This window comes from Neofelis nebulosa, chromosome 9 (genome assembly GCF_028018385.1).
Source record: "Neofelis nebulosa isolate mNeoNeb1 chromosome 9, mNeoNeb1.pri, whole genome shotgun sequence".
Classification (NCBI taxonomy): Eukaryota; Metazoa; Chordata; class Mammalia; order Carnivora; family Felidae; genus Neofelis; species Neofelis nebulosa.
Window position 1 is genome coordinate 85,681,319 of NC_080790.1, and position 19,520 is coordinate 85,700,838.

Below are 19,520 nucleotides of genomic sequence, written 5' to 3' on the forward strand. Positions count from 1 at the left end.
TGTATAGAAAGGGGAGCCTCCCCTTTTTTTGGTAAACTATGAAGCTGTTTATTTATTTTTTCATTTTGAGATAGAGAGAGTGGAGGAGGGGCAGAGAGAGAGAGGGAGAGAGAGAATCCCAGGCAGGCTCCACACTGTCAGCACAGAGCCCAATGTGGGGCTCAAACACACAAACTGTGAGATCATGACCTGAGCCGAGATCAAGAGCCAGGCACTTAACCGGCTGAGCCACCCACGTGCCCCAAAAGGGGAGCCCTTTGGCACTGTTGGTTGGAATGCAAACTGGTGCAGCCACTCTGGAAAACAGTATGGAAGTTCCTCAAAAAATTAGAAAGAGAACTACCCTACAACCCAGTAATTGCCCGAGTAGGTATTTATCCAAAGGAGTGTTATCAACAATCATCAAATTATGGAAAGAGCCCAAATGTCCATCAACTGATGAACGGATAAAGAATTTAGTATATGTATACTATGGAATATTACTCGGTGATCAAAAACAATGAACTCTTGCCATTTACAACAAAGTGGATGAAACTAGAATGTATTATCCTAAGCGAAATAAGTCAGTCAGAGAGAGACAAATATATGATTCCACTCATATGTGGACTGTAAGAAACAAAACAGATGAACATATGGGAAGGGAAGGGAAGGAAAAGATAAAAACAGAGAAGGAGACAAACCATAAGAGACTCTTACATACAAGAGAACAAACTGAGAGGGCTGATGGATGGCGTCAATGGGTGATGGGCATTTAAGGAGGGCAGGGCACCTGTTGGGATGAGCACTGGGTGTTATATGTAAGCGATGAATCACTAAATTCTATATATGTTAACTAACTTGGACTGAAATTTTAAAAAGTCGGGAATAAAGAGGGAAGGCTCATCAATCTTTCAACATAGAAGAGACAGTCTCTTCACTTTGGTGAGCACAGCATAACATTTAGAGAAGCTGAATCCCTATGTTGTACACCTAAAAGTAACATAGCATTATATGTCCACTATACTCAAAAAAAAAAAAAAAAAAAAAAAAAGCTCTCTTTCATACCCATAACCATAAATTACACGTCTGGTCTTCTTTCATTTGACAGCTTAAAGCAATTGAGGCCAGAAGGCATTACTTCACTCCACAACAATCACTTAGTCATGTGGAAATCTGACTGCTGGGTAACCATCAAGGGATCATGATTAAGTCATGAGAACTTTTCATGATCAGTTTCCATATTCAATGAAGCATACACACACCCTACTATGTTTCATTATTTTCAAATATGTAGAGTAATGTGAACTAACTAACGACTGACCGAGAAGCAATTTTTAGGGAACCTGATTCCACTGGATGTAAGAATACCTTATGATTCTTAGATTGGTTTTATTTATCATACCAACCACATTAAAGTTGGTGCCTCAAGGGCATTAAAAGTGTCCTTCTATGGAAATTAACCAGATGGATTTCTGCAGTCTTAGGTAGTTTATGAGCATGGCTCACAAAGCTTTTCCTATAGTTTAGATAAATCTAAACTTTTAAAATTGAACCCCATCCCAACAAACACAAATTCTAAATTAGGAGACAAACGAAGCTGACGTCGTTACCCTTTATGAGAACTATCCCCCGACCCCTCTCTGAAGGCCCACAGAAGAAGAAAGTTGACTAGAAACACAACGTGTTATATACGTCAGACACAGGAATTACTCGGCCTCTGTTAGCAGTGAGACCTTGGTCCAGCTGTCTGAATGCAACTTGCCTCCATATCTGTATGATGTGAACAGGCTGAGGAAGTAAACTAACAGACGTGAAAGCAATCTTGTGGTGCATCGGGAGGGCCGACGTACGTTAATGAAATCTGAGTGTTTCTTAACCGGTGACTTAGAGGCATGCTTTCTTGTAACCAGCTAATTACAAACCTGAAATTTTTCTTTTGGAATGTTCCTCCGGGCTCCTTTGGCTAAAACCAAAGCCTCTTCCACTCTACGGCTTGCTAGAAGATCCTGTATTTGCTTTTCCAGGGGTAACGGAACCAAGATGTAAACTCCTTTACTTGTGGCGACAATCACTCTTCCTGGGAAAAAAATCAACAGTGTTGGAAAGAGAAAGAACACACGCTCTTCCCAATAGGATCGTTACGGATCTGATGACTGATTTCATCACAGTTCTCTCAACACAGAATCCCTTCAGAAATTATCAATTACAGTGCTTCTCTTTTCTTCCTCACATACTGCCAATGGTCAGAAAAAGTTGGGGGGGGACACTAATACCACATTTCCAAAGTACGAGACAGGCTTTTTTGCCATTTATTCAAAAGTGTGGGTAAATTTAAAATCAGTTGAGTAGGTACATAACATAAAGCCCAAAGAAGCTGTACAGATCAATTATGGCAAATGATCAGTGAAAATTATTATATACTTCCCCTAAAATGTTTTTTAAGAATTCTTTTCTTTCCATGATAGTTTATAGGAAACTAAAATTATACGACACAACATTCTGAACCGTACTTCACACTCACTTCCCACCCTAATACGCCCAGGTCTTGGCGTGACCTCAATCATTTCCTTGCAGCCCCGTGAGTTCACCTGACCTGTGGCCAACCCCATCACCCATCGCCCTCATTTTACTTGGGAGACCCGGTGCAGACAGTCCACAAAGCTAGAGCTGCAAAGCAAGTTGCGCTCCGGCTCCGAAGCCTTGAGTTCCGCTCCCGTCTGGAGATGCTCTTGAAGCAAACCATCACCTGTCCGCAGCAAGCAACAGAACGATTTTCTCTTCCTGTCTGAAGGATGACTGGGTATCAGCCAACCCTTCTCTGATCCTCCGCTTTTCTCTCCTGGGAACCCACTGTTCCATTCTGGCCCCACTGCCTGAAGGCCTCATCTTTCCTTCCCTGGATTACTGTCACATCTTCCTAAGTCTTTCTGCTCTGCTCTCTTGTCCAGGTTATTTGCCTTCTATATCACGGCCGAAGTAACGTTTCTCATACTCAGAGGAGATGCTGTCCCTTCTCTGCACTGGGGTCCCCTTTCCCAAGGAGTCTCCCCTTGGTTGCACCTACAGCGGGTTATGTAGGCAGCCTCTATGTGCCTGTGACCCCGTGCCCACCTCTGCCCCTCGATGTACACGGCACCGTGATATTGTTACGAAACACGCACTCCTGATGCATGTGTCAGGGCCCCCGACTGGATATGCCATGCTTAATGTGGGGGCCGAGAGTCTTAGTAAGTTTATATCCCCAGCATCCAGAACAGGAAGGGTGATGTTTGGTGAGCTAACATCCTTAAGTGGCACATGTAACATATAAATCTAGATCAGTTCCTGGTTTGAAGAAAATATCATACAAGGCATTCATAGGACGACTGGGGAAATCTGAACATGGCTCACTTTCTAAGGTGTGAAAAGGGCTTTGTGGTTACATGGGGAAATACCTTAATTCTTAGGAGATTGCACACTGAACTATTTCGGATTAAATGGCATGATGTCTTTTACTTGTTTTTAAGTAGCTCAGCAAAATGTTTACAAGTGTTGAGTCTAGGTCAATGGTACATGGTGCCTCACTTTGTTTTTCTTTCAACTTTTCAGTACATTTAAAAATGTTCATAATAGGGGCGCCTGGGTGGCTCAGTCGGTTAAGCAGCCGACTTCGGCTCAGGTCATGATCTCGCGGCCCGTGGGTTCGAGCCCCGTGTCGGGCTCTGTGCTGACAGCTCAGAGCCTGGAGCCTGTTTCAGATTCTGTGTCTCTCTCTCTCTGACCCTCCCCTGTTCATGCTCTGTCTCTCCCTGTCTCAAAAATAAATAAAACGTTAAAAAAAAAATTTAAAAAAAAATGTTCATAATAAAATTTAGGAAAAGTAAAATAAATCCCTCACCCAGCTCATGGCTGCACACGAGGGGAGGTGCCTCCCGACTGCCCGGGTCTGCCCCAGCCTGGTGTCATGCCAGGCCTCCTCACTCGTGATGTACTCCAGTGACACTGAATTGCCTGCATGTCCTGAAGCCCAGGGCTCCCTCTCAGCAGGCACCTTTCTCTCTACCTGAAGGTTCTTTCACACCAAATCTGCTCGGCTGACTCCTACGCATCTTCAGAGGTTTGGCTCAAATACCATCTCCTCCAGAAAGCCCTCCCTGATATTTCCAGGAAACAATTCCTCCTCTGCTCTCCCAATTGGCCTTGCTTTGTGTTTATCAAGCTCTTAAACTGCTGCAGCTATTTGTTCAAATATCTGTCTCCCTTTAACCTCGGGGCCCCTGGAGCACAGAGACTGCACCACCGTCACCTGTGCGTCTTCCAAACTTACTATGAGGCCCGGCTCCGATGGACCCTTAATAACGTTTACTGTAGAAATGTCACAAGAGGGTTGATAATGAAATTCCATTATGATTTCTGTGTAAAGTGGTACCTTCAAAATCCTGGAGAATGTGGCCCTCCTTAAAGGGCAGGGTCTGCTTTTGCTGCTGGTCCAACATGCTGTGCACCGTGATGAATTCGTTATCCAGAGCTATGACATACGGGAAGCAGATGGCTGCCCCAATCACGTTCTCCGACCAGTGCACGGGGGCTCGCTGAGATATACCGGCAACCGTGGCAAACATGCCTATAAAAATAGGAAGGGTCAGTTGGGCCTCCAAATAAGTACGTCATTTTTTTCTGTCCGTAGACGTGTCCGGACGCAGAACGCACACCACCCCCTCCTTCGTTATATTTCAGGAGAGGAAGGATGATGCCCTACGCTGGTGTGAAAACCCCTACATGGCTTCATTTTTGTGTAGAAAACCACCTCCCCCTGAATGTCTACCTTGTATTTACTTCTAACTTAAAATGAACTTAGGGGCGCCTGGGTGGCTCAGTCAGTTGAGCACCTGACTCTTGATTTCGGCTCAGGTCATGATCCCAGGGTGGTGGGACTGAGCCCTGTGTTGGGCTCTGTGCTGAGCGTGGAGGCTGCTTGAGATTCTCTTTCTCTCTCTCTCTCTCTCTCTCTCTCTCTCCCTCTGTCCCTCTCCCCCGCTTAAGCTCTCTTTCTCTCTCTTTAAAATACAATTTTAAAAGATGAACTTGAAAAAAGTTTACATATACCCACATGAAGGTATATAAAGCACATGTCATCACCTGTGGGGAAAAAGTTACCTCCAAACAATTTAAGCAGCTTCGCAAGCTCTCTCTCATATCCAGTCTTCCAACTGGCTTGCATCTCTAAGTTACAGCTCTTCCTTGTCAAATGAATACTGAACACTGTCACTCAGATATTTATTGAGCTCCTACTATGTGCCAGGCACTCCACAAGGTGTCCCATAAGGAGCTGGCCCTGCTCAGAGCTGAAGGCTACTACTGGACATACATACTCTACAATGCAGGGAGAGAACCAGATTTGCACTTCAAGACAGACTGTTGTTAAGTGTTTGTAAGTTCCACGTCAAATGACTGCTTATCTGTCTTGTACATAAAGCACCAAACTAGCCATTTCTAAATGAGCTACACATATACAGTCCACAGATACTGGGTTTACCAAAATTAATACATTCACGAAGGAAAGTCAATTCATTTTAACTTGGTTTTCAAACGAGTTGACATAAAACACCTTTAAAATAGCATGCTGGTGCCTGCAAATCGTCAGCTGCTACTGCAAACGACAAATGGTTTCTACTAGACAGGATGGAGAGAGGGCAGGGGAGACACAGGAAGAGATCTGGAGACAGCTTTAAGATTAAGGACAAGGGGAAATATCTCAACTATACCATATGAGCAAAATTCCTAAACCCATGAAATCGTCAACTCACCTAAATTTTCTGTAGTTACAAAGACTGAAACATACTGCAGCCAACCAAGTACAGACATAGCTCTGTTCCTCTAAATTAGGCGGTTGCTGAAAATGGGTATCACGCAGGACCCACAGGGGTGTATGTGCCCTGCTCTCAATGGACACACGCTGAGGCCCTCCATGAAGAACGACACTGCTCTGAACACTGCTGGGCCCTGCTTAACATGCTACTTACGGGCTCTGGGCAAGTGGTAGCAAGAACCGAAACTCTGACAAAAGGATAGAACACTGGGGTGCCTGGGTAGCTCAGTGGGTTGAGTGTCCAACTTTGGCTCAGGTCAGGCTCTTGCAGTTAAGGGTTTAAGCCCCATACTGGGCTCGCTGCTCTCAGTGGAGGGCCTGCTTTGGATCCTCTGTCCCCCTCTCTTTGCCTCTGCCCCACCTGCACTCTCTCTCTCAAAAAAGAAATATTAAAAAATTATTTTTTTAAAAAGAGGATAATACACTAAGCCTACTGTGTGTGTGTGTGTGTGTGTGTGTGTGTGTGTGTGTGTTATGTGTCCCACGAAGGAGTTACAACTGCCTAAGGTAAACCATTCTGACCTTACATATTTCCCTTTGACCCTTCAAAGTCTCCAAAGATCATTTTGAAAAAGACTTAACTCAGGGCGCCTGGGTGGCTCAGTCGGTTGAGTGTGCGACTCTTGGTTTCAGCTCAGGTCATAGTCTCACGGTTTGTGAGTTCGAGCCCCACATCAGGCTCTGCACGGACAGCATGGAGCCTGCTTGGGATTCTCTTTCTCCCTCTCTGTATCTCTTCCACTCCCCCTCACACTCTCACTCTCTCTCTTTCTCTCTCTCTCAAAAATAAATAAAATAAACATTTAAAAAAAAAAAAGAAAAAGACTAAACACAGAAAGAGAGGCTATAAATTAGTAATTCACAAAAGACAAAAAATGCAAATGGCTGGTAAATTCATAAAGAGATTTTCATATTCATTAATAACCAGGGGCACAAATTTAAATGAAAAAAAAAAAAGCAGTCAAAAAACAACTTTTATCCATCAGATTGGCTAAAGGTTACAGACTGATAACACCAGTATTGCTATAAGGAAAACACACTGTGGAGAATAATTTGGCATTATCTACCAAAACTGAATATACACTTACACTTTGTTTTATTGAAAAAAATTTTTAATTATTTTTCTTTATTTTTGAGAGACAGAGAGAGACAGAGCTCAAGTGGGGGAGGGGCAGAGAGAGAGGGAGACACAGAATCCGAAACAGGCTCCAGGCTCTGAGCTGTCCACACAGAGCCGGATGTGGGGCCCGAACTTGTGAACTGTGAGATCATGACCTGAGCTGAAGTCGGACACTCAACCGACTGAGCCACCCAGGAGCCCCTGAGTATACACTTACACTTTAATTGATTCTACTCTTAAATCTAGCGCCAATTAGTAAGTACCAAGATGGTCACTGCAGTGTTTTTAGTAACAGCATAAAATTGAGTATATAACACATTAAAAGAATACGTGGCTCTGGCTGAGCGCATCACGCACAGAGAAGAAAGCTCACCTATTAACTGTGGATATAAAAAAAGGGCAAACACAAAGTAGCGATTTCAATTCAGTGAACTCTTACTACATGGAGCACAGAGATAGCTACCAAGTGATAGACCAGCGTTTCAAGGATTCACAAGTGGTGAAGGGGTACAGGGAAATTCGTAAAATAAAAATTACCACACAGGAGATAAAGACCAGGGCACAGAAAGGTGTAAAAAGCTTTCCGAGTGCTGACAGAGTTCAAGTGTAGACAGAGCCCAGCGATCAAACAGCAGCCTGCACCAGGAAGGTGACCGGGACAGGGGGCAGCAGTGGGGGAGGGCATGTGTTGCCAGAACAGGGTGAACCCTGTCGGAAAGTCAAGTCGGGGTTGGAATGGGACGTGCGGGCTGTAGTCAGGCTGAACAATAAAGCGGTAAGTAACAAAACGTGTTTGTCACACGTCACAGGTGCTTCGGAAGGCCAACCTGGCAGGAGTGGGGACAGGGGCTGTGTGCAAGGAGCGGGACCCAGGGGAGGCCAGGCGGCTGCCCACCACCAGGAAGGAGGTCTCGGTCAGCCCAGCACTGGGGCAAAACGGAGGGGAAGTGACTTCCAGAGCTGAATCAGGGAACCTGGCATCTGACTCAGTGGGAACAAGACAGAAGGTGAGTCAAGGGCCACCATGCGGCTGTTGGCCTCGGGATTAACACGACCACGTGGAGTCTAAAATGAAACAAAGATTAGGATGCGGGTAGGAGGCGATGTTTGCACTTCACGAACTCAAGGTCACAGACTTCTGGGAGAGGGGAGCCTGGGGTTCCAGCGCTTTCTCGGGCGATAGCAGCATGCTTCCTGAAGGGGAACAAATTGGTGCACTGAGCACATCCAAAGCCACAGCGGAATACAGGAGGACAGGACAGAAACCAGAAAACGTCTCTGCAGAGCGCAACCAAGGGCTGGCTGCTCCTGAGGCTGGTGAGGCCCCTTTGATCTCAGCTCTTTCCAAAGCAGGTAAGAAGTCAGGAGTTCAGTGGAGACACGGAAAACTCCACCGAGAAAACTCAGAGCTAGAAGGCGGAACCGATCAGTAAGAGCCGTCTGCTACTGTCCCAGAGGTAGACGAACTTGGGACCAAAGGCACGGGGTTTGGCGTTTCCAGTGTTTTACAGTAACAGAGAGGACATAATTACAGTCTGAACTGGCCCACCAGCTGCATCGCCCAAGTATTCAGCCAGCATTAAAAAATGCTGGAGAGAAACCCGAGGTGCAGAGCTCTAGGAAGCATGAAGAATCTGGAATGAGGACTTAGCTTTGGAGGAGGAAATTCAGTTAGCACTATCCTGACTTTTTGGTGTGTTGAGAGCCAGCCAGCTGAAAAGAACCCAAGGGCACAGGTGCTGGCACGCCACTCAGCCAGGCACTTGGCCAATGTAACCCCCCGGAGGGACCAGCATACAGCGAGCCTGAGATGCTGTGAAACTTCCCGTCAAGTAACCGTGTTCTGAACAGCACACTCTCGTGGGAACGTGGACAGCAAGACGTGGTCCAGCCTCATCTTGGCATTAAATCCGGGTGACTGCATTTCCCGCTTACGGCTGGGTATCGCCCGACCTGGGAAGTATGCAGCGCAGAGGCCCTGACATGAATGTTCTCGAAATGAAAAGGGCAGAAACCAGAGGCCAAGAACAAAGGCTTCTACACACCCAAAAAGCAGAAGACATCACTAGAATAAAAGAGCAGAGCAAGAACTGGCAATTGAGGGGCCCAGGTCAAACAGCATAAGGTGCCACAAAACCACGTAGGAACAGAAGGCACTGTCATTAACACACACTAATTAATTATACACTTGCTAAGCAGGTGACAAATTCTACTGTCTCTATATTGTCAGAGTCAAGTGCAAATGTAACAAATGTGTAAATTGTACATCTTTTTAAAAAAAGCATTATTTTCAACTTGTGCACCCTTTAAATGTCAGAGGACCCCCTTCTCTGAGCTGGGAGCGGGGAGGGTGCCACATGGAGTCAGGAGTAGCTAAACCGTCTGCATTTTCCAAGAAGGATTAGCAAAATACAGAGTTGAAAGTGACAGTGCTCAATCACAGTATGAAAATTTCAACCAAGTATTGCTGAAAATGGGAAGATGTAAGCCAACACAAAAAGGGAAGAGTGGTTTCTCAGGACACGGGGGGTGAGCACATACCGTCTTCAGGGAGAAACGAGAGCAAAATGAAAATATATGGCTTTCACATGTTGAAAGGTGCATCTGCAGTCATTACACTCATTTATTTGAACTCAGTTTCTGAAGTCGCGTAACGATGGTGTGATGGCTGTGCCGTATACAGAAGCTGTATACAGGTAACGTACGAAAGCACTTACAAGTGACACTAGTCAAATGTTTTCACTATAAAGCCTTTATAACAGAAACAGTCAGCTACTGGTTTATAAGCAGGCAAACACACTGACAGAACAAAACAGAAAATCCAGAGACGGGCCCAGTGGCATAGATTGAGAGTGCATTAAAGGCAGCTGCCTAAATCAGTGATAGAAGGTGGGTTCTGCCATCAGTTTGTGGACATAACAGACAGTCATACAGAAAAAGATAAAATTGAATCCATTCCTTATACTCTGCCTATAAAAAAAAAAAAAGGAAGCCATAAAAGTACTAGCAGAAAACATGGGTAAATCTGTCCATAACCAGAAGAGAAGGAAACCTCTCACAATGACTCAAAATTGCTTGGATTGGTGGTTCAGTGGTAGAGTTCTTGTCTAATTATGACTCAAAATCAAGAAGCAATAAAGTGAAAAACAAGGTTAATACATTTGATTATATAGAAATGTTGAAGAAAAGCTTTTGTGTAGCAAAAACTGTAAACAAATATTTGAAACATACACCAGACAAGTTGGTATCTAAATACGTAAAGAACACAAAATAAATGGGGAGAGAAAAGAACAGATAATTCCCATCAAAAGAAATGCAAATGACTCTTAAATGTATGAAAAATGTTCACTCTTGCTCCTAATAGGAGAAATGCAATTAACTACATTGAGATCCCATTTCTTATGTCCAGACTGGGAAAAACACAAAAGTCTGACAACATACTCCACTCTGTTGGCAGAGCTGAGGGGAAACAGGCATCATCATATGTTGCTGGGGAGAACAGAAAATGGGACGATCTTTTTAAAAAAAAAATTTTTTAATGTTTATTTATTTTTTAGAGAGACAGAGACAGAATGTGAGTGGGTTAGGGGCAGAGAGAGAGGGAGACACAGAATCTGAAGCAGGCTCCAGGCTCCAAGCTGTCAGCACAGAGCCCAACGTGGGGCTTGAACTCACGAGCTGTGAGATCATGACCTGAGTTGAAGTCGGATGCTCAACCAACTGAGACACCCAGGCGCCCTAAAAAATGGGACAATCTCTAATCAAAGGAATATGGCGATACCTAGCAAAAGTCACATGCATATCTACTTTGACTCAATGATCCTACTTATAGAAGGCATTCCCATAGATCCATCAGGAAAATACAAAAAGATAAGTCCTTATTAATACCATAAAACTGGCAAAAACCCATATGCCCCAATAGGGGATGTAAAACAACCATGGTGCCCCCACACAACTAAGGAGCATGCAACTGTGAAATGAGGAATATTTCTGTGTTATAGGGCAAAAGGATCTCCAAAATACATTAAAATAAAATAAAAAAGCCAAGAAGGAGGGAGATGCAAATGTTTACACATCTGTTTGTATTTTTCCCATAAAAATGAAAGATAAACTCTAAAAATAAAAGTTACCTACGGGAGAAGAAGAGAGTAAGTGAAGGAGACAGGATAGCAGCTCTCTGAATATACCTTGCTGCATCCACCTGAGCTGGAACCTTATAAATATTTACATGTAAAAATATAAAATAAAATAAAGCAATTCCTAAATATCCAAAGTAAAATAAAACAAATTAATCGAACTGTATATGCAGGTGGTGGCATAACCACACAGAGGGGAACTCTTCCAAGGGACTTTGAACACAGTAATGTGACTGCACATTCCTGACAGGTTATATATGCCCTACCCTGAGGACAAAAAGAACTATAACAATCAAACTTTTTCCAGCCATTACACTATGGGAACAATGGTGTCAGTATTGTCATTCTGTTGTGTGTCCTGTGAGATAAATCAAAGGAACAGCCATGTCAAGGTAGGGGTTTACTAAGATTTTTGGTGTGGTTGAAAGGAGATACAAGAATAGAGACAGATGAGGTCAATGCCCTTGCAGCCCTGAAGTGGTTCTATCAATAGGATCTCAGAATGGACTTTACCGTTAAAAAAATGCATCCTTCTAACCCTGTCCACTGAAGAGACCTCAAAACAATGCACAGCAAGCAGCTCTAGCACCCAGACTGTGGTCTCTAAACATCAGGGGTCCTTAGAGAAATGGCTGAAACCAGATCTAGGGCAGGAAATGCACAAAATGAACCTGGAACCCCTTGTCACACCAGAAGGCAAGGAAGACATCAAAATTCTAGGGTCATGTGAAGGGGGCTCAGCAGTCAACCTGGATAAACCCCCACCAAGCACAGATAGACAAAACATACCATATGGGTCTGAATCCATGAAGCGTAATGATACTTTTTAAAGTGTCATTCTGGAAGAGAAGGGATCACCTTCTTGTTCTGCCTGTCTTACACAATATACCTGGGGGTGACCAAATACAAGAAGTTTTTCCTCACTGAAGCAATCTAGTTAAGGTATGGAGGAGGAATGGACAGAAACAGAATGTTGCCATTTAGCAACCGCCCCCACCATGATTTAAGGATCTACATCTCACTCATCAATAGCTACTGACATCACGGAGAGAAAAAAAGAAACTACACAACCGTATGGAAGTCCCACCGTGAAGCCTTTTCTCTCCCCAAAACAAGCAATAAAAAACACTTGAATCTGATAAAACCTGTCATCCTAATTACAGGCTGGCAGGAAACATGAAGGTCAGCCTGACGTAGTAAACAATATAAGGGGTTACGATCATCAGAATGCGGGCTGTGGGATGCTATAGGTGAAATGATCCAACCTCTTCAACAAAAAATTAAGGAAAAATCAAAAAGGAAGGAGGGAAGAGGAATCACAGACCAAGAGAAGCTTAACACATCAGTCAACTGCAGTATACTGGCCTCATGCAGAATCTGATTCAATGAAGCTGAAAAATAAACATATACTTAAAACATAAATTTATGTAGATAGGTATTTACATGTTTCTCTGCATATATGTAACCAACAGGAGAAATATGGCATGCCTTGATATTTGATGATATTAAGGAATTACTGTTAAAAATTTTTAGGTATGTAATGGTGTTGTGGCTTTCTTTCTTTTTTTAAATTTTTTAATGTTTATTTATTTTTGAGAGAGAGAGACAGAGTGTGAACAGGGGAGGGGCACAGAGAGAGGAAGACACAGAACCCAAAGCAGAACAGAGCCCGACACGGGGCTCAAACTCATGAACTGTGAGTGAGATTATGACCTGATCATGTCCCGAAGTTGGATGCTTAAACAATTAAACCACCCAGGCGCCCCTCTTTTTTCCTTTTTAAAAAAAAATTTTTTTAATGTTTATTTATTTTTGAAAGAGAGAGAGAGAGACAGAGCATGAGTGGGGGAGGGGCAGAGAGAGAGGGAGTCACAGAATCCGAAGCAGGCTCCAGGTTCTGAGCTGTCAGCACAGAGCCCGACACGGGGCTCGAACTCACGGACCGCGAGATCATGACCTGAGCCGAAGTCGGACGCTCAACCTACTGGGCCACCAGGCGCCCCTCTTTTTTCCTTTTTTAAGTGACTTAGAACTACATACTGAAAGGTTTATAGGTAAAGTGCTATGATGCCCAGGATGCTAGGATAATCGAGCAGAGGAAACGGTCAGGTGCATAAATCAAACAACTAGCAAGGAATGGGTACATTTGAGTTCATTATAATATTCTCTTTACTATATATATTTATGTAGGCTTTCCATAATACAATTTTTTTTTCATTAAAATTGAAATTTTTGTTAAAGAAGGTGGTTGGGATAAAGAATTTTTTCCCAGAAAGTAAAAATTTGAGCTATCAAGTCATGAAAAGCCACGGAGGAACCCTCAATGCATACTACTAAGCGAAAGAAACCAATGTGGAAAGGTAACATGCTGTATGACACTCTGGAAAGATCAGTGGTTGCCAGAGGCTGGGGGTGAGGGGATGGACAGGTGCAGTACAGACGGTTTTAAAGACAATGAACATACTCTGCATCGCACCATAAAGATGGCTCCATTTGCCCAAACAATAGAATGTACAACTCCAAGAGTGAACCCCAATGTAAACGTGGACTTTGGGTGATGTTAATGTATCAGTGTAGATTCATCCATTATCGTAAGTATACCACTCTGGAGGGGGATGTGGATAGTGCAGGAGGATGTGCACGTATGGGGGCAGTGGGCATATGGGAACTCTGTACTCTCTGTTCAGTCTTGCTGTGAACCCCAAATTTCCTTAAAAAATAAAATCCGTTGGGGTGCCTGGGTGGCTCGGTCGGTTAAGCGTCCGACTTTGGCTCAGGTCGTGATCTCACGGTACGTGGGTTCGAACCCCGCGTCGGGCTCTGTGCTGACAGCTTAGAACCTGGAGCCTGCTTCGGATTCTGTGTCTCCCTCTCTCTCTGCACCTCCCCCACTCGCACTCTCTCTGTGTCTGTCTCTCAAAAATGAATAAATGTTAAAAAAAATTTTTTTTTAATAAAAAATTTAAAAAAATATAATCTGTTTAAAAACCTAAAAATCAGCCAGTGTACGCTCACTAGCTCATGACCTCAACTTTTGTTGTTACCAGAAAATATGTTTGTGCCCATCACCCTGAAATGAGACACCTATACCCAAACTATGGTTAGCGAGTACCAGCGGTCAGGGGACCCGCCCTCCCCAGCACCTGTATGTCCCAGACGCACACTAACGCTAAAATGAGCCATCCACGGCAGAAAGAAAGTACAAGCCACCCATGCCATTAACCGTTCTGAGTCTTAATTTCGATTAGGCAGCACAGAGAATTAGCAAGGCCATACAACAGAGCCCTTTTCAGGAGCTAGCTACAAGAAACTGTGGTGGAATCAAACTGCAGTCGATAAAATTGGGGACAGAGCACTGAAGTTTTCGCATTTGAAAATGCCTTCGAGAGAGCTCAACTCCTCTTTATAAAGGAAAGTAAAAACAATCCACTGACAAAGCCACACACGTGAGAAAATCGTGTAAGGCAGGCTTACAGACTCTTATTTGGTAGTTATTTACTTTGAGGGATTTTCTCCCCGGAGCCACCTGCAGGCTCCTCTTTGGCACGAAATAAGGCTGGCTTTCCTTTATGATGGGCCTCCATTTATTCCATTAACCCTCCATTCACAAAACAATCTAAGGAAGCTGTAGCAAATGCTGGTTACACGGTTCTGTTTGTATCTTGCCACATATCCTCAGTGTTGCAAACACCCTTTAGGAGTGTAGTATCTATCGTCACAGCTAACCGCTCCCTCTCGGATCTCCACAAGGGTTCACGGAGATACGGCAAAAGGAACGGACAGACGGGAGGTGAAGGTTGGCGGGGGCTCACCCAGTCCTCCGGGGCCTGCCAGGAGGAACTCCTGTCTCCCGATCCTCTTGACGATGGGTCGCTTCTCGTCGCTGCAGTAAGGAAACAGGTCCTGGGCGACGCCCGTGTTGTAGTTCAGGATGATGTACTGGGTGGTCAGAGCCAGGCACAGGAAGTGGCCATCCACAGCCACGGCCAGGGGCTGCTCCGGCGTCGACACCTCCCTGACGATCTGAACCCGGTCCTCGTACACCAGGAACACCTGGATGGTCCTGCGCTTGACCGAGATGATGCAGACTTCCACACAGAACGGGTCTCCGCTCACGGGGTTCTCGTTCAAGGCCAATGCCACGGCCCCTTTGATGCGAGCCCCCGAGGGGACAGGCTCCAGGCTCATCATGTTGACCAGGGTGATGGAGTTGTCACAGAGCACCAGCAGCCTGTTGAGGGCCGAGGCCGCTCGCAGCTCACTCACTGGCTTCCTGAAGCCCAGGTGCCGGTGCAGCTGCTTGGTGGCAGAGAACGTGGCCGTCCCTGCGGGCTGCGCCCTCTCCTCCAGCAGGAAGTGGTAGACGATGCAGTCACTGGTGCCCACGTACAGGTTCTTGCCACAGCACTCCACGCATTCGATGTGCCCCTGCTCCTTGTCACCTACCAGCAGCTCCCGCTCCACGGCAGAGACCAACGTGAAGGCCTTGGTGCTCATCATGTCTGCTGGCCGACCTGCGGGGAGAGGGAAGGGAAGGTTAATTCAGGGTAACGAACAATAAGCAGAACCATGGCAGGTCACAGGGAATGTACCTGATTTCTCAGTTACAACCTCAGTGAAAGGAAACCATTCGACACTGGTAAGAAACAGTGCAGAGAAGAAAAGCTCTCCTTCCTGGTCTCCTTCCACCAGGCAAATGGGAGACCCCAGCAGGAGAGCACACGCGTGTGCTCCTAATTGAGGCCATCCTGCCCATTCTCAACCCAGCTGGGATTTACACGGAGTTTCCTCATTGTTCTTGGGAGATGAACCTGCAGGCGGAAGACAAGCACACGTATTCACCCGGAGACAACACGACAGAAATGTTTTCGAAAAAGGCAAAAATGATCCTCATTGATCTTCCCCTGAGCTGCTCTGGCCCCTTTTTAGCATTTAAGGGAATGGTGGGACGCAACTATGCCATGTGGTTAAATCCTGCCCCTCGGATCTTGTCAGAAACACGGAGGCAGGGACCACACCTTGAACTCCTCTGGGTTCTTCCCAGCACCCTCTCTGGCTCCCCGAGGAAACGTGTTCATGCAGAGTGGTAAAGACGTGCCTCAAATCTCCGTGTCTGGCAGGTAAGGAGGGGGGATACCTAGCAGGTTTGTGAGAAGGTCGCTCGTCAGTTCACCGATGACTCCCCCTGCACGACAGACTGCCCCGACCTCTCAACCCTGCCCCGACCTCTCATCCCTGCCTTCCTACTTCCTCCTCTCAAGAGGACTCTGGTTTCACGTGCCACAAAGCTAGAGGCAGCAGAAATGAGCGAGATGGCCTTTCTCTGATCTCTTGGCCAGTAGGAAGGCAACTCACACAGGGTCCCCGATCTGCTCAAGCAGGAGGGAGAAATCTAGTTCCAAAGCGACGTACAGTCAGTTAGGAGAGGCTGGGTGGACTTTTCCATCACTCCAGGCTGCCCAGAAGTAGGGCTGCCTCCAGACAGACTAAATTCCTTAATCCTTTCAGGCGTTCTAGCCAAGGCTGGAAGACCTCTGGAAACTATTCGAGAAAGAATGGAGAATGCTATGATTTCTCATACCGCCCCCCCCCCACCCCCGTCTACAGGGGCAGCAACAGCTGCATTCCGGTCCCTTTCCTTGAGTCAGTAAAATCCCCAGGGAGGAGGGTATCTCAGGTCTGGGGATGAGGTGTTTCCACTGGACACCATCAGAGTTATCTTCCTGTCCCCTACTAGCTGTGTGACCTCGGGAAAGTCACTCGGCTTCTCCATGCCTCAGTTTCCTTGTTTGTAAAATGAACGTAATAATGGCACCTACTCCATACAGTATTTTGAGATTTAAGGAAGTCAGCTCACACGAAATACTTCCTGTCTGGCACATGGCAAGTACTCGATACAAGATTGTGATCTAATCTTTAATACATCCCTCTCAGAGCCCCAGCCTACTTTCAGTTTTTATTTCCCAAGCCGCGCACCAAGAAATGAAATAATGCTGTCTTCTGCCCTTAGCTACGTGTAACCTGTGTCCATCTCTTCTGAAGGACAGACTGAAACATAAGCCAGACACTCACTCAACATACAACCTCCTCCAGCCCAGGCAGTTTCATACTCGTTTACGCAAGCTCATCCTCGCAGAGACTATGGAAAAGAGGCAAGAAAGTAAAGCACGAAGCTCAGAAGGCACCACAGAGAAGGAATCGTGTCCGTCTCTCTGGGGCTGAGGGAACTCACAGGGTCCCAGGGACAGTCCAGGGTTGAGGGAAAAGTAGGCTTCCGTCTCTGACACCAACGGATTTTTAACACTACCATCCATTTGTCATGACCGAAAAGAACCACGAAACTAAACCCAGGCGATAATTTTTTTTTCCATTTCAACACCAATGAATGGTAAGTCTGTGAAAGCTAAGTATTATGGAACACTTCTGCCTTCACTGATTCATTAATAAAGGCTATCCTTTAAAATGGCAAGATACGGGCGCCTGGGGGGCTCAGCAGGTTAGGAGTCCAACTTCGGCTCAGGTCGTGATCTCACGGTTCGCGGGTTCAAGCCCCGTGTCGGGTTCTGTGCTGACAGCTCGGAGCCTGGCGCTTACTTTGGATTCTGTGTCTCCCTCGCTCTCTGCCCCTCCCCCGCTCCCACGCTGTCTCTCTCTCTCAAAAGTAAACATAGAAACAAACAAACAAACAAACAAACAAATAAAATGGCAAGATAGAGTGATTCTACTGTTGAAACTGTGAATTGTACCTTTCCCTTTGCAGAAGGAATGGGAAACAGGCCTCGGGCACTCAGAAGCAAGTTCCTCGATGTAACTCTTTAAAGGTGTACTGTCCATACATAATTCTAGCCTGTCTTCACTTTGCACAAGGGATAAACTAAACACATCTGCGGTGAAGAATACAGGAAAAGAAACACACACCTCATATTTAGTCTAACTACTGGGTGGGCAGAGAAGGAGGCAGGGGAGAGGCAGAGCTATAAGAAAAGCATCTGGTTTATTAAAAAGTCACGGTTTTACAGTATTGAAGAAATGCAATAGTGTTTCACTACCTGGTAACTACAGCTCCTCAAGTCTTGCTAAAGTTCCCTACAACAGGCCTTTAAAAAACATTAAATGTAGTTTCTAAGAAGCAGGAGACTGATGTCAGCATCATGGTGGCTAAGATGTTCCTCCTTTCAGCCCCTCTTTCGGTAACAAATTAGACGTCCATGCACAAAGGCCCCTTGGTGGGTGTTGGGATCTAGCGCCACCCACTAAGGGCCCAGGGAAGTCTCACCCACTTGCGCATCCAGCAACAGGCAGCCAGAACCCAGCACGGGCTGCGGAATCAGTGGCACCACCAAACCCACCGAGGCCCCCCTCGCTGTGACCGGGGAGAAACCTGCAGAATGCCCACCCGGGCGGATCGGCACACGAGAGAGAATGTGCAGAGGGCCAGCCTTCCCAAGGGGAGATTCCAGCAGGCCGCAGGAGCAAGCCGGACACTAAACAGTCTGAGCTCGGTCACAGCAGAGGCAGCCTCTAAGAGAGAAACTTTCCCAGGGCTGCGCCCCGCCACGGAATCAGGGGGCTGATCTATCAGGCGGGGGCAACCTCTGCCTCGGAGGGGGGCGGACAGTGGTGCATGAGTGCCCGGCTCCCCCAGCTGTGCGAGATGCGGCTCACCACTGCTCTCCAGCAGGACCCATAGTACTGAGGCTGGATGTCCATGACTGCGGGGAGGAAGGGGAAGAGGAGAGAGGCGGATGGGAATTTCAAAGGGCGTTAATGGTATCGTGTGCAGCAGGAAGTCCAGCGGGGCCCTGTGGGAGTGCCACATCCGGGGATCTCACTAGTGTGTCTCCAGGTGCCCCCCCCCCCCCCCCACCGCCATGCCCGTGCACTTGACCCACACCTCCTCCCACCGAGCAGCGGCTCTGTACGTGCCTCCACGTGCAGCACCAGGGAGTGCTCAGTAGACAGAGCCGCTCAGACGGACCACCAGGCTGCCTGTGGGCCAGGGAGAAACCACAAGCGAGCTACAGTGCCACCTTCGGGGAAAACTAAGGAGAAGTTTCCAGTAGCCGGCAGGTGGGACTGTAAGAACCAAAGACACAAAAGCTTAAGAGTCCTGCCACAAGAGGGAGCAGGAAGAGCAGAGCGGAAATCTGCGCGCACACGGAGAGGAAACCCACTTAACACTGACATCTATGGTGCACAGAATGCCCCATCTCCAGGCAACTCGCACAGATTTAAGAAGCTGTCCGCTGCCACAAATGTGAACGCAGCAAGGCCAAGCGACAGCAAACGTGACAAACCAGGAAAACACGCCATGACAGAATAACCATCCTCCAAACTGAGTTCAAAGGCAAGAAATTTGTGAGCCAGCTGATAAAAAATTCAAAGTAGCTGTTCTGAAGACACTCAGTGAGCTACAAAGGAAACTCAGGAAGACAAT

At 46.2% G+C, this 19,520-nt stretch overlaps 1 protein-coding gene across 2 annotated transcripts in view; it reads right to left on the bottom strand.

Annotated features, from left to right (window-relative positions):
* Positions 1-19,520, bottom strand: part of TGFBRAP1 (transforming growth factor beta receptor associated protein 1) — a 62,614-nt gene that overhangs the window by 27,413 nt on the left and 15,681 nt on the right. For both annotated transcript variants that reach the window (XM_058684581.1, XM_058684580.1), the window contains exons 2-4: positions 14,896-15,597; positions 4,388-4,582; positions 1,902-2,056 (exon numbers count right to left, since the gene is read on the bottom strand). In XM_058684581.1, coding sequence (XP_058540564.1) covers positions 1,902-2,056; positions 4,388-4,582; positions 14,896-15,583 — 1,038 coding nt within the window. In that variant the 5' untranslated portion in view covers positions 15,584-15,597. The remainder of the gene's footprint in view (positions 1-1,901; positions 2,057-4,387; positions 4,583-14,895; positions 15,598-19,520) is intronic.